Raw genomic sequence first — 22,866 nt, 5'->3', positions numbered from 1 at the left:
TAAGGTCAACAAATAAGGTTGTTAATTCTGTAAAGTCTATTGGCTTTTAGTGAAAGTGGATAGTAAACAGGAAACTGTATAAAATGTTTTTTTAATTGTAATTCATTTTTTGACTCATTTCTTTCCTGTAGGCATCAGTGGAAACTCAGGGAATTTGGTGAAAACAAATGCCAGTGTCAAAGTTAAGATTCAGGCCCACACATGCATGCAGACAAACATTTAAACAGAGTATAGAATTTATTTCCATAAATTAAAATAATACAAAAGTACATTAACATAACAAAAAATGTTATGTTCTTCTAGTCCCTGTGATAGAGCAATGAATTAGCACCAGGCTTAGAATGGTTTCATATACCAGTTAACATTGAAATGATGCAAATGAATTGACTACATAACTAAACATTAACTTGGCGTGGGTGTTGTAAGGTGCATAAAAGAACAGGGAAACTGAGGTAATGCTTGTGCCTCATCATGCTGTTCCCGTTGCTGCACTGCAGGGGGCGATATGTCCAGAGCTGCTCCAGCAGACATGGAGTGATCTACAATGTTTATTTATAAACCTATCTTTATTAAATTTCCTCGGGGCACATACAACATAAAGGAATACAGCCACTGCATAAAGAATGAAGCCCTCCTTTTAGCCCACCCGCAACCCCTTAAAATAAACAACCAAGACAACAAAAAAAACAATAAAACAACTAAACAAAAACACAGAAGGTTTGCACATTTGAGGCATACTCAACGTAATCAGTCAAATTGGGTTACTTAAGCTATTGTATGTCACCTGGAAATGTACTTCGAGATCTCAGACCATGCTAAACCATAGAGGCCACTCTGAAGGGTCCGTGCACCATCCTCCCCAATATAGTCCAAGAAGGGGTCCCAGATTTCGAAAAAGCATGTCTCTGAGCCAGAAGCTAATAGCTTCTAATGGGAGAAGTTCCAACACACTCTGAGTCCATTGTGAAATCGTGGGTACAGAGTCCGAGATCCACAGAAGAAGAATGCATCTCCTTGCATTAAAGAGAAGCACTTCCAGCAGCCTTAGTTTGGAGGAGCCGAGACCCAGTGCTTTAGGATTTAACCCCAGAATACAGCTGACAGGAGTAAAAGCTAGTTTTTTCTTGAACATCAATTTCCTTACATCTTCTCCAAACATCCTTACCTATTCAGCCTCTCTTTCTGAGTCTCAGAGGCTTGAGGGAGTTTGATAGATGATAGGAAATTATGCATTAACTGCCCAGAACTGTGATCCGATTCAGAATTATATAAGTTTTCATAGAAATCAAGAAATGAGTTGTTTATATCTTTGTTGCTATGGACTCTTGCACCAGCACTGCTCTTTACAACTGGAATAGCCTGGGAGCCAGCATTTCCCTTAATCAAATTGGCTAGATACTTGCTTGGCTTGTTACCAAATTCATATATCTTATGCTTACCGAACAGTATGGATTTCTGAGCCTCTTTAGATAGAAGAGTGTCCAGAGCTGCTGTGGTAGTGTCAATTTGAAGTCTCAGGCCTTCTGAAGGCTTAAGGTTAAATTCTCCCTGCAATTTGTTTAGTTGCTCCTCAAGAAGCTGTTGTTCTGCTCTCTGTTTTTTCTTAAGACTTACTGAAAACGATATAGTAGAGCCCCGCATAACGGCCTTAGCAGTTCCCCAAAGCAAACTAGGAGATACATCTGGGGTACTGTTCTCAGTAATGAAATAATTAAACTGTTCACTAAGATATGTTTTAAAATTGGGATTTTTAAGTAGATGGTTTGGAAAGCGCCATTGCCCCCTAATGCTTTGAGACCTGCTGGACATGACTAAAAACACCGGCGAGTGATCACTAACAACTATATTGCCAATAGAGCAAGAGATGACCCTCTGAAGGGCATTTTTAGAGGAAAAAAAAATAGTCAATCCTGGAGGATGATTTATGTACTTTTGAATAAAATGTATACTGCCGTTCGGTGGGGTGAAGGGTCCTCCAAGCGTCAATAAAATGTACATCCATGCAGCAGCCAAGTAGAGATCGATTTTTACCCCATATTAGACTGTACAGTTTTACTAGATCTATCTAAGCACGGGTTTAGGCAACAGTTAAAGTCGCCAGCTATCACTGAGGACTCAACAATCCACTCAGAGAACAAACAAAATACCTTGGTGTAGAAATCAGAGGGACGAACCGGGGGGGCATACACACCCAGAGTGTCCCTTTAATAATTACATATCTGCCTGATGTGTCAGCCCTAACTTCCACCTCTGTCAAAGGCAGAGATTTGTGAACTAGGATGGCTACACCCCTGCTCTTACTTGTGAAAGACGAATAGTAAATCTGGCCCACCCACTCTCTTTTTAACTTTAGATGTTCATTGTCATCTAGATGGGTCTCTTGTAGCAATGCAATCTGTACTTCTGTAGTAATTAAGAATCTTTTTACGTTTAATGGGGCCCTGAATCCTGTGGACATTCCAAGAGCACAATTTAATTTCTGCAATATCAACCACGATCCCACATTGTGCGCACAATAGATTTGCTGAGATACCTGTGCAGTATTAGACTATGTGTACAATACCTTCTGATAGACATATTAACATAACTAAAAGACAATGTGGAGAAAAGGAAGAGAGAAATAGAAAAACAAACCAACCCAGCCCTCCTTCCCAAAACGCTTCCCTGAACTAAGCGTCTACACTCTACATTATGCATCCTATCTGTGCATCAAACCAGTGCTCCACAAGTAACCATTTATAGTTGTAAACGTCTATAAAACACGTTATAAAAACAAACTTAAACAGGACAAAGCATAAATAATATTCTGACTCACCACCTTCAGACACATAAGCCGCGTATAACAGAGGAGCCTACATAATAAGTATCTGAGAAAGAAAAGAAGAAAAAGGGGAAACGGTCCGTCCAAAGTTGTCAGCCTGTGCGCAGCTATAAAGATACCGGCATCAAGAGGTCGGTGAGAAGTTATCCAGTAGCGTCGTTCACCCGATCCGCCCGGAGAGTTGGGACTATGGTCTCTGCGTAAAAATTCACTGCCTCCTCCGCTGTAACGAAGCTGTACTTGCCGCCGTTGAATGAGATTTGGAGCCTAGCGGGGAACAGCAGGCCGTATTTGATGTCTGCAGCCCGGAGCTTCTGCTTGATGTTGGTAAAAGATGCTCTCCGTTTAGCGACCTCAGCAGTAAAATCAGGGAAGATATGCACCGCGTGTCCGCGGAAGGTGAGCGGACCCTTCTCCCTGGCCAGCTGGAGGACCCTAACACAGAACATTTAGGGAACGTTGGGGAACGTTAGTTTCTGGTTCCCTAAAGGTTAGTTCGAACCAGACCAAAAACTAACGTTTAGGGAACAATCCCTCATGGCTATAACGTTCCCTAAACGTTAAGGGAACCAACCAACTGAAACGTTCTCCTGTGGTTGCACTGTATCTCCACACAACGTTTCCATTTGGTTGTTCTGAGTGCGGTTTTCACACTTCACCAACGGTGTTATAACGCAAGGTAGGACGAAGATACCAAGAAAGACATTGTCGGCGGTCAACAGTAAAGACTTTTCTCCGCTCAAGACTACTAGCCCGTATGCTAACGCGGGAAACAAGTTAGCTTTCCACAGCTAGCTATGCTGCGAGCGCTGCTAGCCCCATGGATACATCAAAGTTGGCCACAGAGACTGAGCCTTCCCTCGGTGAGGTTTTAACCACCATAAGGAACCTGGACAACAAGGTGAGAGATTTTGGTAAACAACTTAAAGAAAGCTCCGACATGGTTGCCAGCATTATACAGCGAGTCGAGCTGAACTCAGTCGGACTCACTGAATGCACGTCCAAATTGGAGGCTGTAATTCACCATGTGTTCTATTAATACATCCATGGTATTATCTTAGGATACATCCGAGGGCTGTATGCTGTAAAGCCTGTAACATGGATGAGAGATAAAGCCATGGATGTATTAAGCGAAGCTCTATTCACGAAACTGCAGGCTAACCTAGCACGACATAATGATTACACCTCCTTGGTTGTCTAAATACATCCATCGTTTATTTAGATAATCATGGTAAGACCTTAAGTACAGACTATGTATTATTATTTACACTTCAAATATTCTTTTTGCAATCAGTACAAATTGTATGGTCTTTTATTTCAGATTAATCCATTCCACAAGCAAGAAAGCATTTCAGGATGGAGCGTGTGTCTGGAAGCCCTGTCCGTAAGTTAACATTTATGCATGCATTTAAGAAACCAGAGTCATATTTCCTACCATGGAACTACTGAAATTCAACCTGGTGCACATCACGTGACTGTTCTGATGCGTTTGTCTCTTCCTGCCCTTTTCAGGTCAGCAGATGTTACTGCTTCCACCACCTGCATGTAAGTGTTTTTTTTAGCGATTGTCTAATGTAACAGCATAGGTTCATCTTTTACAGGCAGGTGTTATTTTATTGTTCACAGTATTATGCTTAGCTTGGCTGATAAGAGGTTTTAATTTGACTTGTAACTTTGCTTCATTCTGACTTCTACTCTAGCGGCCTCCCAGAAGAACTTCCCCACGCTGACTGCAGCAGACGTGGATGACTTGATCGGGCAAGCGCTGAAGTTTGCCCCACACAGACGGTAAATTGAAATGCTTCTATATGATGTGAAAAAACAGAGCTGCTTTTGTCAGCGTGTTGATTCTTAGTATGACATATCAAACTTTTGTTTCAGACAGCTGAGAAGGACTATAAGCCAAACCATGGAGCTCTATTTTTTATTTATTTTTTTTGTATTTTTTCCATCCATCTTGCAGCTTGTATTTTTTTATTAAAGCAATTGTATTTGTTAATATGCTAATATATAATAATTCATTACATTATCATTCCAATATGCATCTTTGCACACTACATTTGCACTCTACATCCCACTCCGTTGTTTTTTTCTTTCTTATTTGTATAGTTTCTGATTGTTATATTATTTTTTTAGGCCTTTTATATTTTTTGTATTTTGTTAATTTTATATTAAAGTTTTAAATCCCATCAAGTTTGCCTGTTCATTCATTCCTGCCAATATATAATAATTAATTCCTGCTCATGCACAGACAGTTTAAACTAATAATAAAATTGGTACCACAGTCGTTAGTTATTTAAAGGTTAGGGGAATGTAAAAAATAACGTTAGGGAACGTTCTCTAAAGGTTACAACGGTAGGGGGACGTTAGGGGAACGTTCCCTAAAGGTTGCAACGTTAGGGGAGCGTTCTCTAAAGGTTACAACAGTATGGGAACGTTCCCTAAAGGTTGCAACGTTAGGCGAACGTTCTGGGAACGTTCTGAGAACTGTCGATGTAACCAAAAACTAACGTTCCCTAAACGCCAGGAAAACTTTCCATGGGAACCAAAAACTAACCTTTAGGGAACGTTCCCGCAACCAAAAACGAACGGTCCCAGAACGTTCTGGGAACCAAAAATTGTTACCTGGGGATGCGCTGCTTCACTCTGAAATGGTGCACCTTTAAAATCATGGGTCTCTGGACCGTCAGGGATCTCCATACCCAGCGTCTCGGCAAAGAAGTATGTCATAAATGCCGTGACCTGCGGCCCCTCCATGTTTTCAGGTACACCCACAACACCTAGATTCTGTCGTCTGCTCCTAGCCTCGAGGTCGTCCGATTTAGCCATTAGCAACTTGTTGCAATTCGCTAGCTGTTCACATTTGGCCTCAAGCGCAGTAATCCTATCGTCGCAGTCTTGCAGGAAAGTTTCAACTTCAGTAAGACGTGTCCCAAAAGTGTCTATAATAGACTGCAGGGTGCCCAGTGAACCGCGGGTTTCAGCCCTGAAACTTGTTAATACGTTTTACGAACTGCGAATGTGCGGGAGAAGGCTGGTTAGCTTTCTCGTTAGCATGTCGGTTTTGAGCTCGAGCTGGGCGTTCTTGGTGAGTAGAACCCTTCCCAGACATATCGGCAGACGTCTTAAATAGTCCGAACCCAAAATAGGAGGAAGACAACGGGCTAAACAGTTTAACAGTTTAAAACAAAATCAATGGATAAATATGTCGGAGCTGGCAACGGCGCGTCTACACTCTACCCATGCTCGACAGCGCCCCCCATCTACAATGTTTTAAAGGCATAAAACAATAAGCCAATGGTATCTGTCATGCTTGGTCCTTAAGTTGAAGACATTCTATTGAAATAAATTTCATGTATTTTTAGGAAGTCAGATTTTCAAACAACTACTTCTTTTAGGGCTGTTATTCCATGTATCCACAGTATGTTTAAATCTGTTCAGACAGTTGCTAAGTGTGTGAGAGACAGTGCTGATGTGTTTGGATATGAGACCAACATTATATTGTTCTTTCAAAGTAAACAAAAACCCTGTTAGTGCTTATTAACAGTAGTGAGATCAACAACAATTCATATTTTCTATGCATCACAATCAAAATCATGTCCGAAGTTTTAGCTGGTGCCAGGTAATTAGGACCTTCATACAGTGTTTACAGGTGAAGGTATGGGCCTAAGCATTATATAATTGGCTTGGCTATGATGTGTGAATGACTGTCCTAATGTATTTATGACAGTTAATCAGGCTTAGTGGAGCTGGGTCAATGCAGTGTGTGTGCAGCAGGGTGGGTCAGCATAGAGGAGCACATGTGTGTTCTACTGCCTTCAGCCCCCCTTTTTCTTCACTTTCCTGCACTCTTAAACTCTGGAAATACATTAAATGGGATTTACAGCTTCACTGTCCAACATAACCAAAAAGGTAAGTTTCAAATTTGATTGTGCTATATTATACAGCATATATTCATTGTATTCTGGATACTTTTTGATATCATTTCCTGTGGGGTTTTTTCTGCTAAATCAACTTCAGTATTAAGAATCTTGCACAACATGCTAAATTACTGCAAAAAGTAACAGCACACAACTACAAAATGGTCAGTTTAACAAACTGTGTCTTTGTTAAAAGCTCACATAATGTACATTGTGGCAAGAACATGGGGTTTCCAGTTGGCCTAGTTGGAGTAGTCCTTCACATCTAGACTATAGTGTGGTAGCTCAAGCTGATATTAGGGGTTTCCCCCGGTGCAGGACGATGCCAACTTTGATACCAGTACCACAGCCGGCCTACTCCCAGGCCAGGGAGAACCTGATGAAGGCTATCCCACCCAAGCTCCTCTGTCTGCTGGCCTGTGGAGGAATTGACTGCCGCTATGAAGGACCAGAGTGTTGGAAATTAAATCAGCAGGTCATTCGAGGCCTTTTCTCCTCCTGGTGAGACTATGTGACTGCAGTCTCACAGATGTTGCTGTGTTTAAAAAACAATAAGTGGCAATTTGCTGATTATGAACTTACTATTGCAGGGTGACAGATGACATTATTGCCATGGCACGACCATCCAATCATCTAATTGAGAAGTACAACATCATAGAACAATTTCGAAGGTAATCACTGATTATTATTCCTGCAATGTGTGATATTATTATTGTACAACCCCCTGCGCACATACAGGTAATTAAAGGTACAGTAGGTAAGACTTATACAACTAACTTTCTGTCATATTTGCTGAAACTGACCCTATATTCGAGTAGAACTACATAAAGCAGGTAATTAAAAAAAAAATCTGGCTCCTCTGGCACAACCTACAGCCTGTAGTGCGATTTGCATATTGAAAATCCACAGCTCCCTGTTCAGATACACCAATCACGGCCAGGGGGGGTGTCTAACTGCGTGTCAATCACTGCTCATGCACACGCATTCATTCTCCCTTTTGGGGGGAGGAGCTTAGGAGACCGTTTTGGGTTTTAGCAGAAAGGGGGGAGGAACTGAGGAAGAAGTTGTCGATGTTCACATTTTTTGGCTAAGTCCTGGATCTTCGCAATCCTACCTACAGCACCTTTAATTGAAAACTAAGTGGGGAAACGCATCTAGAAAACTAGATCTAGTTTAGCTACTTTTACTGGGTAAAATGAGGATAAGACATCTGACACCATTGTGTTTTAATTACAGTAATCAATTTATCCAATAGTGAGCAAAGTTTTAATTTATTATAACAAGAAATATGAGACAAAAAAACTTGTCTTCATAATGTATGACTTTTATTCCCAGGTTGAACATCAGATCGATCATCAACATGCAGCTCTCTGGAGAGCATGCTCACTGTGGACCTCCCCTAGACCCTGAAAGTGGTTTCACATATTCTCCACAGATCTTCATGGACAATGACAGTGAGATCTTGATATACACAACATGGAAGACTGACTGTCCTTTTAAATCTATACCACTCATAAAGTGGGGAGATGTAAATAAACAGAAACAGTTACTGTATGGTTACAGGATTTTACGACACAGTTATGGTTTGTGCCAAAGGGGCAGCAACTTCTGTAACTCTAAGTTGCATTATATACTGAGTACTGTGTTTCTACATCATAAAGTAGCTTACAAACACAGTTAATCCTTATGAATGTCCATTATGTTCCTAAATGCATTCATGTGTGCACACATTTGTATATTTGCAGTTTACTTTTACAACTTTGGGATGCCAGATTTCGGTGTGTCCTCTCTTGTCGGTATAATTGATGGGGTGAAAGTTTTGGCCTTTGCAGTGAGCGAAGGAAGAGTGGCTGTGCACTGCCATGCAGGCCTGGGCAGGACAGGTATAAACATACTGCATCTACTGTTACACTGTGTGTAAGCTTGTGCACATGTAATGCTCTCATGTATATTCAGTGTGTTTGCTTGTGTGTTTGTCTGCTTCACAGGTGTCCTGATAGCCTGTTATTTGATTTACACCCTGCGCATCAGCCCGAGTGAAGCCGTCCACTATGTACGGATTAAACGGCCACACTCGATCCAAACCCGAGCACAGCTCAGCCAGGTGTTTGACTTTGCTCGCCTGCTTGGCACACAGCTAGTCCAATACCCAGACCTCAGCCTGCGGCACGGAGACCCTTTCACACTGCAGCTCTACCTAAACCGACAGGCGATACTGCTGCATGGCCAAGAGGCACGCACCCTCAGACAAACACCAAAGGTCAGGACTTTATCATTATACTTAATCTTTTTTCATGAACATTCCTGACTGCACTGTAGAACAGTTTACCACCTCCTCATTTGTGACCTCCTGTTAGGTGGTGTACCTCCTGTGTGTGCGTCTCTCCTGCTTAGCCCTGGGTCTCCCTGCTCCTCCAGTGATCCAGGATGAGCTGGAGAAGAGGTCAGCACTGAGGACCCTGAACAGGACTGTGAGGGAGACCCTGGTGGCCAAACAGTACTTGCCCTTACTGAGGGAGGGTCACAAGGGGCCGTGGGTGAGCTCAGAGTCGGTGTCCTCCTGGGACGAGCCACTGGGATTCTTGGAGAGAAAGAGAGAGGTGCTGCTGGACAAACGCAGCTACAGCGATTCTGACCTCAGCAAGATTGCAGTACATCAGGTCCAATTTCACATTAATCGTCCGCAATTACTTAATGTTTTTGAACATCTTCTGTAAAATCCTACTGGTCATTGAGGCTTTTCTCACATGTTTGCGTTCTGTCCTGCAGGATCTGGACTTGAGTCCATACTGTACCCCAGCACTTGGAAATGAGAGACAGTGGTGTGTGCAGGATCTGATACGTCCTGATCTGAGACCAAGTAGTCCGATCCTTGCCACCGTATCACCAGGCCACCAGACTACCAAAAAGGAATCTCATACACTTAACATCCCAATATCTAGAATGACAACAAGCAACAACTGTGCTAAGAGATCTAAGTGCACAGCGAAAAAGGCACTTGCCAAATACAGCTCCAACATTGAGGTAATTGTGATTCTTACTGTGAAAACAATAAAGCTAATAAAGAAAGCTTGGATGTGAATGCTTTAAAACAGCGTATATGTCTTGTCTTTTTAAAGTTGTGCAGAAATCCACATAATCCAGGCCCAACCTCAGTCGCCCGTGCTGTTGCTAATGCAATGGCAGATTTTGGTCCTCCAGGAGAAACCATCCTTCAAAGATCGGCTCTACTGCAGGTAATAAACACTGGTGCACGCCTGGTTTTGCGTCAGAACATAAAACTTAAATTTTGAGCTCTAAAGCCACTGAAATAATACTGTCACTCATCTTTTCAACAGGAGGAACTGAACAGTAGTGACTGTGGCTGGGCTCTGCTGGTCACAGAGTCAGATCCTCAGGTTCTCAGTTGTCTGTTGTGGACCTGGCTGGATAAGTTAAAGGTCAGTGGCATCTAACAAGAGGACATCATTCCAGTATTCTCAACTTGCCCTGGGGTGCTGTGAAGTAAAAAACAAAAAATAAATACATCTTGACGTTTTGAATTTCAGTTTTCACTTTCCATTCTGTTGTTTCTTCCAACCTCATCCAGGAGCCTGTTCTGGGTGCAGAGGATATAGACAGGTTGAGCTGTGGCGCAAACAACAGGAAGCCTCTCAACGTGCTCAAGAAGGTAAAGAAAAAGATGTATGATACATTCTCTTTGATTCTTGAGTGTTCTTCTTAAGAAACATTTAGACTCAAAACCTTTAAAAAACAATTTAAATAGTTATTTTCAATATGACATTATTACAGCCACAGAGACACACTATCTATTGTCTACTGAGCTGCGTGAGCATGGTGATCAGCCTGTGTCCACACAGAGAGGATGCAATGCTGCAACAACTGATGAAGGCACTTACAAGGGTAAGACAAATGTAGAATTATAGTATGCTAAGGTGTGTGTGTGAGGGTATATGAGGGTGTATTGTTGAGGTTAATAATAATAAGCCTTTTTTTTATCAACAGCGTCCACAGGAGGAAATGAGAAGCCTTGCAACTTTAATGAAGGTCCTGAAGTCGAGTTTGAGAGAAACCTTCCACAACTAAATCTACCTCCCAAGGGCCTGAGGCACCAATGCTACACTTTGAAGAGCAGAGTCCATATTGGAACAATTTCTAACAGAGCATTTTTTATTTTAAAAGAATGTGGTATTTTATCCTCTGCACCTGATAGTGGGTAAAACGATGTCTTATAGGCCCCTCTTACAGAAGACATTTTGACATGTCACAGTAGGAAACACAGGTGTACATAATACATTAAATATATTATGACCATTTAGCTGCTTTAGATTCAGGAACCTGGTATTGTCATACTTCTGGGATACTTGAAGAGAACAGAGCCATGGTAAATATTATTAGTAACACCTTTGTGCTTCTGTGCTTTCCCTACTATGACCGGTTAAGATGTCTGCTGTGAAAAAGGAAGATTAGGAAGGTTCTTAAATCTTTTTGTAGCCCTGAGAGTTGGCTTCTGGAGTCCCCCGATCTTACTGATAGTGATACTGACATCTTCCCTTTTACAAAGTATAAACCAAAAGTACACAATGGGTGTTAAATCGACACCAACTGTCTCTACATTTCCCTTAGATATCAGCCTGGCTCAGCCTAAACTGACCACTCACTCACTCACGGCAGTAAAAAGGGAACACAGGAAGTTCTGTAGATTTTTGTGTTTACATCCCTATCCTTTTCAAGCATATAATATTGTCCTTTATGAGCAACTGGTACAAAGTTAGTCTTGTGTGGTTACAGTGGATAAGGAAGAGTGATCCATTAGACCCCAACCACATCATATTTGAACATGAATCCTTAAAAACTGAAAATAAATCAAAAATAAGCAATGACTAAAAAACTAAAACAAATAAAAAAAAGTCAGGTGGATGCACCAATAGGAGAGGGAGGGACCCTAGAAGGGCAAGTCCTGCATACTGTGCTGAAACAGTGGTTAAAGCTAAAGTAGATTTCAATTATGACACTGATACAATGTTTACTTTTACTGTAACTGTTTACTGTTACTTTAAACAGTATGTAAGCTACTGTACCTTAGTACTAGGCTAGCAGACTAAATCCAAACAGTGTGTTCTGTGGCCTGTTTCAGCCTTACATGATAATAATAAATAAATCATTTACACCATCTGCATACTTTGTTTTCTGTAATAACATATTGGGAATTCCTTTACTTGACCACCACTCACGTTCATACTTAAACATGCCTCAAAGAGTTGTCTCCATGGCAACGTTGTCATAGTGAAGTTGACAAGCATTAAACAATCTGTGTCTGGGTTCAATGCACATGCTGAGTTCCGGGGATCTGACTGACACAGCAGGATCAGCATATTTATGAGGTAAAATCATTTATCCTTTTATTTTAATCTTAACGGAAAGTAAGTCACTGATTTCACAAGTTGTATGCACTTTGTAGACATCTTGTTTTGTTACAGGCTACTCTCGGTGTATTATGTGTTCACTGGTTTTGGTGTAACGTTAGCATTGGTTAAACTTTGCCCACAAATGACCAATATATTCCAGCGTATAACCTAGTAGTTTGCCAAAAAATATATTTAAATAAATAAGTGACAGTGAACTACTGCTGTGTAACGTTAGCTAGCTGTTAGTCACAGAAATGGCTACCAGTAGGTTAAACTGGCCAGTAAATGATTCATGATTAACTAGCCTGCTGCTTTATTTAACTTGTTAATAACATAGCAAGTTTTTTTTATACATGTGACAAGTGTGGAAACCAATCAAACATAGAAACAGAGAGACATTAATATTACTGAATTTAATTTATACTTAAGATATTTATGTTTTTCTCATAATGGTTTAATGTGGTTATGTTTTATACCCTGAATATTTCAGTCAGTTAACTATATATTTTAATAGTAAAAGTGAACTAAAACAAAACTAAAATCTGTTAGACAATGGAATTAAAAAACAATCACACAAACCAGACTGAGGAGTGTATTCCTATTTTTGTGACATATTGGTTTGAGTACTGTATGTCTTTGAAGCACATTGGTGATTTTTTCCACCACCAACGTTTTTTCCACATCAAGCTCAAATAAACAAAAGCTGCTGATTATTATTGTTATTCAAAAACTACTGCTTGGATTGGCTGGCAATACTGCTGTCCCTGGTGGCATCACACTGAGGAGCAGTTTAGAATGTTGCAGAATGTTTAAATGGTGCACTTCCATCACTACCTTCAGCACCTAAATAACATTTCTAACAGCAAAATCTTTCCCATAATACCTGTCCTCTTTAAGAGCTTTTTGCAAAAAGTCTCAGGAATTTGGAGCACAGAATCTTAAGAAATACTTACCAGGTTTAGAATTGACTCTAAAGAACCTTAAGCAACAGACCTGTTAGCTAAATTTCAATTTAAAGGATATGTGTGTCAAGACACCCTGATAAGGAAAACATTGTTTTTTAATGTTCTTTCCCCTTCCAAGTGCACTGGTGAGTGTAAGGGGCAACAAGAAGTGCTCCTGTTCTCATTCTTTTCCTTCATAACTTAAAAGCTACGTTATCAATATGCTTTTGGCCACAATCTATTTCTCTCACAGGGTGATGTCAAAAGCTGAAGCTTGGGTTGGGACCTGGAGGCCTCACAAGCCAAGAGGGCCCATTGCTGCCCTCTATGGTAGTCCAGGGCCCAAGTATGCACTGCCTGGACTCACAGGTATAGCCAAAATGGCAATTAAGCCTTTTTTCCACAACCAACACCATTATTATCATTATTATAACTGATACATTATCTGTCCTTGTTTTCTGCCATAAAGGTATTACTAAACATGACCCTACTAAATACAAAGCACCAATGTTCAGCTTTGGGGCACGTCATACTGACAAGTCTGAGAGCTCCCCTGGACCAAGCTACCTAATCCCCTCCAACATCACCAGAGTGGGCAGAGACGGCGCTCCTGCATTTTCCCTCTACAGCCGTCCAAGGGAGCCACAATTGTTCCAGGCTCCAGGACCAGGTCAGCAAACCCCTTACACATTAAAACAGATTTTGTCAAAATAATATGCCGCTTTTGTTGTGATGCACACTATGGTCATTTGAGTTTACTTGTCAGCAGTGTCTTTCTATAACTTTCTTTGGTGTTCCAGGTAAATACTCACCAGAGCATTCCGGGAAGTCCGTCTTCCAGTCTGCTCCTGCTTATTCTCTGTCTGGGAGGACCAAAGACCTCAGTATTATCAATACACCAGGTAACGTATTGTGTTTGCTGTCAATTTTTTTTTTAACTGTGGGTTACAAAGTTTCACGACACATAGAATATAAACCTGTTGCTCATACTGCAGGTCCAGCCTCCTACTCTCTGCCCCCAGTGCTGGGGCACAACACTGTGGCCACATCTGCAGCTCCCACCTTCTCATTCTGTGGCCGCAGCAAAAATGGAAGCTTCCATGAGGACCTGAAGAAGGTACATGTGAATGTCATAAACAAAATATTTCCTTTAAAAATACAACAACCTAGAAATCCTGTGATTTACTTTTGTCCTCTACACTGTTGTTTCCCCTTCAGACTCCTGGCCCTGCTGCCTACAAAGTTGTGGATCCTTGTACTTACAGCCAAAAATCTCCCCGGTTCAGCATGACAGGCCGCAACTTCCCACCTGGTGAAACCACAAAGAAGCCAGGGCCTGGTGCACACTATCCTGAGCAGGTAAGAAACCCCAAAAGCCCTACTAAAGTCCCAAATATTTAGCATTTTTTTCCTTTATTGACATTTTCTCTCTCTCTAGGTGACCTTCACAAGAGCAAAAGCTCCAAGCTTCTCATTTGGACTGCGTCACTCGGAATACATTTCACCCCTCATTGTAGATGTGGTTGAATAATGTCACATATGCTCGCTTGTTTTAACTGGGAATTCACACAGCATAAAGCACAAAGAGCACAATAAAGCACAAAAAGCAAACTGCTCAGGATTATTGAGATCAGATTTTATTGCCACAGTTATAGGCCATATTGTATTAGCACTTGGCACTTTGTCACGGTTATTATGACCACTATCAGTATTTGAAGTAAATTATACTGAATTTAAAAATAGGTTTCATTAGTGGCATGTCTGCCATTTGTATTAATGCAACAAGATTAAAAAAAAGTATTTTAGACCAATTTTATTTTTCAAGGTATTAGTTGTTGGTTTAGTATTTTGATTGGTTAAGTAACATTTTCAGTCAGTACTTTCTGCAGTATCAATTATAATTGGACATGCCGTGACAGAAAAAGCATATGTGTTAATAATAACATGAAAGATGGCTCCATTCCGTTTAGGTGCCCCATATCAGGGAGCCAGTCTGCACAGTACAGTAAGTATTAATGCTATTAGATACACCTGTTTGTCAAGAGAGGTCTATTGAGCTGGAAAATAAAACAGCAATGAAACAGCGACCATGAAACTATTTTATCAAAAAAGTTGATTTTGAAATCAAGTTGTATTACTAAATCTCACTAAAACTTTTGGGGCACTGAACAAAACAAGTTTCCCAGTGTACACACCCAATTTCTGAAAACGCTTTGACATTAAAATCTTTATTATGTTCATTAATGTCAACAAAATCCTAATTACAACCATTGCAGTTATTTTATTATAGATATAGTAATTGGGATAAATAACACATGGAAAGAATGGTTCTCTATTCCTCTGTCTCTATTTTACTGTAGCTTGATGTGACATTAGAAGAAGTCTAAAGTCTTTGATGGGCTTCTCTGAGGGTAACAGGTGGTAGACATAGGCAGGGTCGCTTTTTAATCTGGCTGCAGAATTGAATTGCTTTCTTTTTTAGTTAACGATTTGGGCCTGCAGATGAATAGTTAACTGCAATCCCTTATTATTATTAATTATTACTCACTACCATTTAAGGCAAATGGATAGAAAACATTTTCACTGTAAATACTTTGAGGTACGCCTATTCCTAATTTGAGTTTTAAAAAACTTTAATGGATTATTTTTGAGATCCTGCGCAGCACTGCAAACATGTTTGTTTTTTTAAGATTATTTTGGGGCTTTTCCGCCTTTAACCAATAGGACAGCTAGGTGAGAAAGGCGAGAGAGCGGGGGAAGACATGCAGGAAATCGTCACAGGTCGGACTCGAGCCCTGGACCTTTGCGTCGAGGAATAAACCTCTCAGTAGCCTATATGTGCGCCTGCTCTACCCACTGCCCAATCCGGCCCCCAGCAAACATGTTTTGCGGCGATTTGTAAACGGGATAAAAAGGATGAGAAAATTGGCCTTGATGGGCTATTTATGTTGCTTATTCACCATAATGATATGGTTAAATACTTAGTCAAATTTTGGTCAGATGTTTCAAATATATTTGTACAGTTACAGTTTTATTCGTAAAAAGACGGGAGAATTATATTACATCCATCCATGGGGAGGAGCATTCTTGACAGGCACCTGTAAGGACAGCACAGCTAGAACCATGACGAACCGTGGTCCTTCAGGCGTCCCCGTTGCATAGAAACGAAAACCGTCTACAATCTACAAACTTTTGATCTGATAACCTAGCTAGCTAGCTAGCTAGATGAGTGTAGAGAATCAACAGACCTTTCTTTGTGATAGACAACTATAACATACACAAGACAGCCAGCGACATTTGGATAAGTACCAAACAAATGCTATCAACTGTAACGTTACTTCAACAGCGCTAGCAGACGTTGCCTCTCCTTCAGGGTGCATTGTGAAGGTAGCTAACGGTAACGATACAGGACTCTTAAGAGACTTTAAAAAGAAAAATGTAATATGTACTTTTCTCAGCTTCAGCTAGCATCAGTTGTGTCGATGTGTGGACCGACGTACTAGTGAAATGAGCGATATCAAGCCGGACCACACGATGTTAACCTCAGCTAACGTTAACCTATGGAAAGCTAGCTAACACACATTCCCGTCAATACCCTTGGAATGCTAGCTAGCTCCTGCAGGAGCTTAGCTAAGTCATTTACTCAGGTATTTATCAATTCAGCTAGGAAAGCGTCGACTAATACAATAACCCCAGTCAAAGCGATAGAAAGTTCAAAAAGGATAGTAAAATGGCTGGCGACGTTGGCAGCATCCCTGAACTGGACCAAAAGAAGTACGATTCAGACGAGCAGGTGAAGATCATCTGTCTGGGAGACAGCGCAGTTGGTAAATCTAAGTGAGTATTAGCTGCTGTAACAGTTATGCTTAGGCTCCTTGTAATGAAGCTAGCTGTTTTGTGTTTAATAATAATAATTGCTTACGTGCAGTTTAGTGTCAAATGATGAGGGTCTGATTTGACAGGTTAAGGGTAGGGTAGCACAGGTGGTTTGGCAGGTTCATAATTAAGGACATTGTATGGGGAATTTGGGACACTGAAGTGCACGTATACCAATAATTTAATTTTTATTATTTTGTTGGGGGTCTTTATTTTCAATTCCCAAGGGCTTTAGTGGCAGAGTTTCAGTAACAATGTTGCCAAAGCATCAAAATGTGTCCAAATATTCAGACAGTACATGCAATATTATAACAGTAATATTAACACATTAAAATTGATTTATATTAATTATATAAAAGCATATTTTATGTGCATGTGTCAATGTTTATACAGTTAGTGTTTTGTGTGCATGTGTGCGTGTGTGCAGCAAGATATCAGAATACTTTATTTTATATGCTGTGTCTCCTTCCGCCAGGAGTATTTTTTTAATGTTGAGGTCATTCAGCTCTTTGAAATCAGAGATTACAGAGTTGAACTTGTTAATATAAATGTTTGTTATGACCTGATGTCTAGGGGTAAACCGGACGCAACATGTGTGCCCCCCCCCCCCACTCCCAAACACGGCCAGGACAAAGAATTGCAAAGTAACGGTCTATTTATTTCAGAGATGAGGCCCCAACACAACAAAACAATTCTAAAGGCAAACTGAACTTACCTAAGCCAAAACAAAACGTAAAAAGACAAAGCTCTAACCTAAGCTTCTAATAACAAAAACAGGATAAAAAGGGAACCAAACAAAAAAAAGGACTTCTCACTTCTACCAAACTGCTACTAGCAAATAATTCAAAGAAAGATATATTCACAGATAAAACAAAATGGTTGAAGGATAACAAATCCAAGAACTCAAAACAACCATTTTGACTGAAGACTGTTAACACTACTCACAAGACACAGGTTTACACAGGGACATATGTTGGGAATGGCAGAGTGAAGAGAGAGACAAAGCTCCTGTCCAATGAGGCTTAAAATGGCTGCTGTCCTCCAGGCGACCAATCAGGAGACAGCAATCAGCTCTGCTGGACCAATCCGGTGTTCACACCTGTTCTTCATTACCTGTGTACACTCAGAAGAACAACTGATAGAGCAGAGCAGGGCAAAACAAATCACAAAACATGACCCCAGGGTCATAACAATGTTCCTTGTTTTATTGAATGTTTTGCATTGCAGAAGAAAGTATTATATTCTGAAGAATATAATAAATATATATTCTCTGTCTCTCTCTCATAGGCTGATGGAGAGGTTTCTCATGGACGAATAGTATCCTTTTGCAGCTTTAGAAATTTAAAATAAAACATCAGTCAGTGTAAGTCATATTATACTTTCTTGCCATAGCTATTAGAGCCATTGTATACACATGGACATGCTGTTGAAGGTCAAGCTGGCATGCCTCCAACAAAGCAGACCAATTGTCCTGAGAGGTTATGATGCTTAACTCTTTCTGCAGTCGTCCCCAGCAGTTGTCCACCTATGCTTTGACTCTCTACAAACACACAGCCACTGTAGGAAACAAGACGGTAGCGATAGGTATTTATTGTGCAATTGCTTTTGTTCTGCTCTCAGTGACCACAGGACATACATTTACCCAGTTGCAAATCATCTGTACAGCTTAAATCAGCAGGGATGGTTTTTGTTTTTGATTCACAGATTTCTGGGACACTGCTGGTCAGGAGAGATTTCAGAGCATGCATCCCTCATACTACCACAAAGCACATGCATGCATCATGGTAATACACACTCTTGGTTTCAAGACAGGTGCCTTTCCGTAATCATCTAGCTTGCCCTTTCTCACTCCCCACCAGGGCCCAGCAGGGAGGTAGAATAACAAGTGTTTATAAAAAAGTTTTCATAAAAATAAGTTCAGATTGATAACTTAAACAGTTTCCATAAAAGGATCAAAACTATTGCCTTGTGTATCATTTGGTCCTCATCTGTGCATTGTGGAGAGGAAATTATAAAATATCAAATTGCATTCTGGTTAATATCCCCCTCTGAAGTGTACATTACTTGATCATTTGGTTTTGAAGGGTGGTTTATCTCACAAAAAATGTAGCCATGTTTTTGGGATTTAGGATGCACATTGTGATTCTTTCACAGAGAAGTCAACAAGGACTTGTTAGATGACTGCTGGAATGCACCAGTTGGACTGGGGAGTTGCCACGCTGTCACTGTCAGCAAATACTGCTGCACCCCTTTAAAGAAAAAAAAATCCTTTCTTCTTTTTCTTAGGTTTTTGATGTTCAAAGGAAGATCACGTATAAGAATCTGGCCAGCTGGTATAAGGAGCTGAGAGAGTATAGACCAGAGATACCCTGTTGTGTGGTAGCCAACAAAATTGATGGTGAGTCTGGCTCGGACACTGCACATAACAATGAGCTCTTACAATTGGATTAAATGTTAATTTTACATTATATTAAAGTTATGTGTTTTTTTTTTTATTTAATTTTTTTTAGAGTTTGTACACATTGTATATTTGCTCTACCCTTGTGATTAAATTGTCAAACAAAAGTGACTTTAGAATTATAGACATGAACATGTTTGTTTTTGTACTTGCAGCTGATTTGAAGGTGACACAGAGAAGCTTTAGCTTTGGAAAGAAGCAAGGACTGCCATTTTACTTCGTATCAGCGGCTGATGGGACTAATGTTGTTAAGGTTTGAACTTGTGCTTATTCTCCGCCGTGTTAATGTCAGTGATCCCCAAGTTTATTTGTTCATGCATTTCAAACTCATAGCTAGTTTTACAGTTAAATGTATGTGTGTGGTTAAAACGAGATTAAAAGTGCTCCTTATACGATGAATTATCAAATTAATTCATCGTATAATTCAGTATAATCTCATGAATTGCCCAGACCACTTGAACAGCCCTGTGTGTGTGATAGTTCTGACTATAACTGTCACAACAGATGTTCAGAGAGATGATCAAGAGAGCACTGGACTACAAGCAAAACCCCAGCGACTTCATGGATGAAGTGATGCAAGAATTAGAGGTACACCTATCTGAATTTCCAAAAGACCACCATAACTAAAGGATGTTTACTGCAAGAATAAAAATGTGCTCTGAAGAAACCCCATAATTGGTTTATCATCTGCCATTACTGTTTTGTTTAATAGGAATTTCTCAGATGCTTACTAAAACCTATTCATGATCTCCAGCACAGTTTACTTTAGTTCATGTGGAAAATGAATGTACTAATTTAGTCTTCTGTCCTTGTTGCTGAAATAAGCTGTCAAAGTGTTTTTGACTGAAAACAATCGTTTGTATTGATTTGTTGCACTTCTTTTATAGAACTTTGACCTGGAGAAGAAGGAAAATAATTCAGATGAGGATGGATTGAAAGCACAAAGTCCTGAGTTGGTCTGAAAGATGTTTACAGATCCTCCAAACCCTCTTGTCATCTCATGGATAGGTTATCCTCCTCTGGGGTTGATGCTCAACACGCACATTGTTTGTCCTTATGTACTTTTGGTGGTCTGCTTTTATACCATTGGTTTGTAAGTCTACCACTGGAGGTTGGCAGACAGTCTTTTAGTCAGGTTTGAAGTCACTGCCCTCGAACCGTCCAGTGACATTGGTAGTGAAATAAACATGATTGAATAATTAGGATTTGTGTTGTTTACCAGGTTAATTTAGCTGCTGTTTTAGCCTTGCTACCATACTTATCAACAATAAGTACTATAATAATAGTAGAACATCCTACAATGAGACTGAGTGTGTTTTATTTTGTAATAAGAATGTGAAGCATTGGAAACTAACTCGCACAGAGCAAAGAGAACGTGTGATTATGAACTGTATTTGCTGCTGTTCTTGATGTTTTTGTGTAGTAAATTATGTGCAGTGCCAGCATCTGTTGGCTGCTTTTGTTGCATTCATTTTATGATGTAAATTGTTTTCAGCACCCTTTCTAAATGAAAACTTAATGTACCATGTAACCAAATAGTTATCATGTGTCTCTTTCTGACTTGCTGTGATCCAGCAGTAGGCACAAGAGCACTAAGTAGTCAACAGTCAACTTCAGTGTATTATTAGTCATACGTGAGTAGACATCAGCTGTATTGAACTCTTGTGAAGGTCCTTGTGAAGCACCTAATGATGTGCTTGTGAAATGCTCAGCCAGCTGTGTGCTTCATGATGGATTCGAGGTGGCTGTGTGTACATTCATTCGTTCGTTCGTTAGCAGGAATGTTGCCATGAAGAACATTAAAGCAGTTTTTTGGCAGAAGATGATGCTCAATTTAACACACCATTCAATTATTTCTGTACGATAATAATGTACACGGAAATAATTGTGTATATATATATTTTGTATTTATATTTGACTGTTTTGTGTGGCCTTTACTCAAAAATAAATCACACTGGAATATAATTGTACTACTGAGACACTGAATTAGCAGGAACAAGACTTTGATGCAGTGCATGTTTTAATTATAAATTTATTACATAATATAACAAACATATATCTCTGTGGTGGAGATATCCTGGGCAACATCTCAGATCTTGCCTCAACCTTCACTATCTCCCTTACTCTTTGTTTGCATGAGGAATACTAGGTAGCTTCTGGTTAACTCTTTATTTTGACTCAGGCTTTCATGTCTTGAAAGGGCGGGGGATTTCTAATGCTATAAGCGTAAAATCTGTAGATGATTTGCCTGGTCATCGGATGCTGAGAAGGGGAAGTTCACCTGTGAGACAAGGCTGAGGCGTTGCAGTGATACATCCACCATTCTAAACTTCACAGTGCAAACAAGGAGAAAACCAACAATGAAAGAAAAAACCCCTTTGATGATAAGATCACTGGTTCCATTGGATGACCGGACCCCAGTGGGTTTTTAAAAAGGTTACACTGCTCCCCCTACAATATTTAGATTGTGCTTTGTTGATTAGAAAATAAGACAAAGATATCCCTTCACTCAACTTTTTTGACCTAATGATGTGCAAGTCCGTTACACTTTGCATTTTGCATCTGTATTTGTCGTAAACTTACACAACCATCCGACCAGGTATTCACTCCAGCATTGTTTCTTCTAACCAGGCCAGCCTGTGTGAGTCCAGACTGTACACATTCACCTCTTAAGTGTTTGTGTTTATATGGGAACAGTAAGCCATCTGGATAATAACCTTCATCACAGTAAAATCAAGCAATTGTGATACTTTGTCTCAAAATTTAAATAGAAATGTTAATGCAAAGCTCACAGGTAGATACACACAGGCTATTATATATATATATGTATGTATATTAATATAAACAATAGCCTGCTTCTTTACAAAATAATAACAGTGACTGTATTTCCACCTGTAGGAAATACAGACGGATCTAACAAATGTCTGTAGTTCTCAAGATTTCCAGGAGATGGCACCATATTATTGAGTCTAACAGCTCAAGAATGCTGTAACTAAGATAGTCCTAAAGCAAAGACAAATATACAGTTGAAAGTTAAGTTATTTTTTGGCACATTTTTCATTTGTTCCTCACTGGATCACCTCATATAGCATATCCAAAACTCAGAAACTGAAGGTCTGAAAAAGGAAAAAGGAGTGCTGCCAGAGAGAGTGGAGGGTAAGGAGCGCAAATGCCATTTGGGAATAGGTGTACAAAACAGTGACACTGCATAAACCGTACCTACACAGTTACAAGGTGAGTTATAGTTGTCTTGCAATATAAAATGTGTCAAGGGTTTCGTTCAATACCCTGTGGTAATCTGTCTATCTGTCTCTCCCTTGGAGCAGAGCAGTCCACGTCACTCAGTACAAAACAAGAATGCAGAACAATGATGTCCAATCTATAGAAGATGAATGTATATGTGCATTTTTCTGTTTGTCTGTGTATAATATTGTGTGTG

The 22,866-nt window shown here is 40.1% G+C and overlaps 3 protein-coding genes and 1 long non-coding RNA gene across 4 annotated transcripts; all 4 read left to right on the top strand.

The window, feature by feature from the left end:
- Positions 1 to 2,918: 2,918 nt before the first annotated feature.
- LOC144521506 (uncharacterized) lies at positions 2,919 to 5,010 on the top strand. The gene is made up of 5 exons (XR_013502334.1): positions 2,919 to 3,722; positions 4,143 to 4,205; positions 4,334 to 4,366; positions 4,522 to 4,609; positions 4,703 to 5,010. It is a non-coding gene; the product is annotated as an uncharacterized LOC144521506 (long non-coding RNA).
- A 2,053-nt stretch (positions 5,011 to 7,063) lies between these two features.
- Positions 7,064 to 11,368, top strand: LOC144521504 (protein tyrosine phosphatase domain-containing protein 1). The gene is made up of 12 exons (XM_078256050.1): positions 7,064 to 7,242; positions 7,332 to 7,412; positions 8,077 to 8,195; positions 8,487 to 8,624; positions 8,730 to 9,001; positions 9,099 to 9,392; positions 9,511 to 9,765; positions 9,861 to 9,977; positions 10,080 to 10,181; positions 10,331 to 10,411; positions 10,534 to 10,644; positions 10,747 to 11,368. The coding sequence occupies exons 1-12, from the start codon at positions 7,064 to 7,066 to the stop codon at positions 10,825 to 10,827; spliced, it is 1,830 nt and encodes a 609-aa protein (XP_078112176.1). The 3' UTR covers positions 10,828 to 11,368.
- A 1,982-nt stretch (positions 11,369 to 13,350) lies between these two features.
- Positions 13,351 to 14,624, top strand: cimap1b (ciliary microtubule associated protein 1B). Its single transcript, XM_078256049.1, has 6 exons — positions 13,351 to 13,462; positions 13,563 to 13,763; positions 13,894 to 13,995; positions 14,089 to 14,210; positions 14,312 to 14,452; positions 14,532 to 14,624. Exons 1-6 carry the CDS (start codon positions 13,351 to 13,353, stop codon positions 14,622 to 14,624), a joined length of 771 nt encoding a protein of 256 aa, XP_078112175.1.
- A 1,600-nt stretch (positions 14,625 to 16,224) lies between these two features.
- On the top strand, positions 16,225 to 20,874 carry rabl2 (RAB, member of RAS oncogene family-like 2). The gene is made up of 8 exons (XM_078256818.1): positions 16,225 to 16,930; positions 18,257 to 18,286; positions 18,474 to 18,553; positions 18,674 to 18,753; positions 19,256 to 19,367; positions 19,583 to 19,680; positions 19,932 to 20,015; positions 20,315 to 20,874. Exons 1-8 carry the CDS (start codon positions 16,824 to 16,826, stop codon positions 20,387 to 20,389), a joined length of 666 nt encoding a protein of 221 aa, XP_078112944.1. The 5' UTR covers positions 16,225 to 16,823; the 3' UTR covers positions 20,390 to 20,874.
- The last annotated feature ends 1,992 nt before the right edge of the window (positions 20,875 to 22,866 follow it).

Source organism: Sander vitreus, chromosome 8 (genome assembly GCF_031162955.1).
Source record: "Sander vitreus isolate 19-12246 chromosome 8, sanVit1, whole genome shotgun sequence".
NCBI classification, from domain to species: domain Eukaryota; kingdom Metazoa; phylum Chordata; class Actinopteri; order Perciformes; family Percidae; genus Sander; species Sander vitreus.
Note: the sequence above shows the minus strand (reverse complement) of the source record. Positions and strands in the feature narration are given on the sequence as shown.

Excerpts from the sequence above, each read along its gene's own strand:
- rabl2 (XM_078256818.1), top strand. The coding sequence starts at position 16,824 with ATGGCTGGCGACGTTGGCAGCATCCCTGAACTGGACCAAAAGAAGTAC. Across the intron at positions 18,554-18,673 it reads AAACAAGACGGTAGCGATAG|ATTTCTGGGACACTGCTGGT; the intron begins GTATTTATTGTG and ends TTTGATTCACAG. Across the intron at positions 20,016-20,314 it reads AAGTGATGCAAGAATTAGAG|AACTTTGACCTGGAGAAGAA; the intron begins GTACACCTATCT and ends CTTCTTTTATAG.
- cimap1b (XM_078256049.1), top strand. The coding sequence starts at position 13,351 with ATGTCAAAAGCTGAAGCTTGGGTTGGGACCTGGAGGCCTCACAAGCCA. Across the intron at positions 13,996-14,088 it reads CAGTATTATCAATACACCAG|GTCCAGCCTCCTACTCTCTG; the intron begins GTAACGTATTGT and ends CTCATACTGCAG. Across the intron at positions 14,211-14,311 it reads TCCATGAGGACCTGAAGAAG|ACTCCTGGCCCTGCTGCCTA; the intron begins GTACATGTGAAT and ends TTTCCCCTTCAG.
- LOC144521504 (XM_078256050.1), top strand. The coding sequence starts at position 7,064 with ATGCCAACTTTGATACCAGTACCACAGCCGGCCTACTCCCAGGCCAGG. Across the intron at positions 7,413-8,076 it reads ATCATAGAACAATTTCGAAG|GTTGAACATCAGATCGATCA; the intron begins GTAATCACTGAT and ends TTTTATTCCCAG. Across the intron at positions 9,002-9,098 it reads CCCTCAGACAAACACCAAAG|GTGGTGTACCTCCTGTGTGT; the intron begins GTCAGGACTTTA and ends ACCTCCTGTTAG.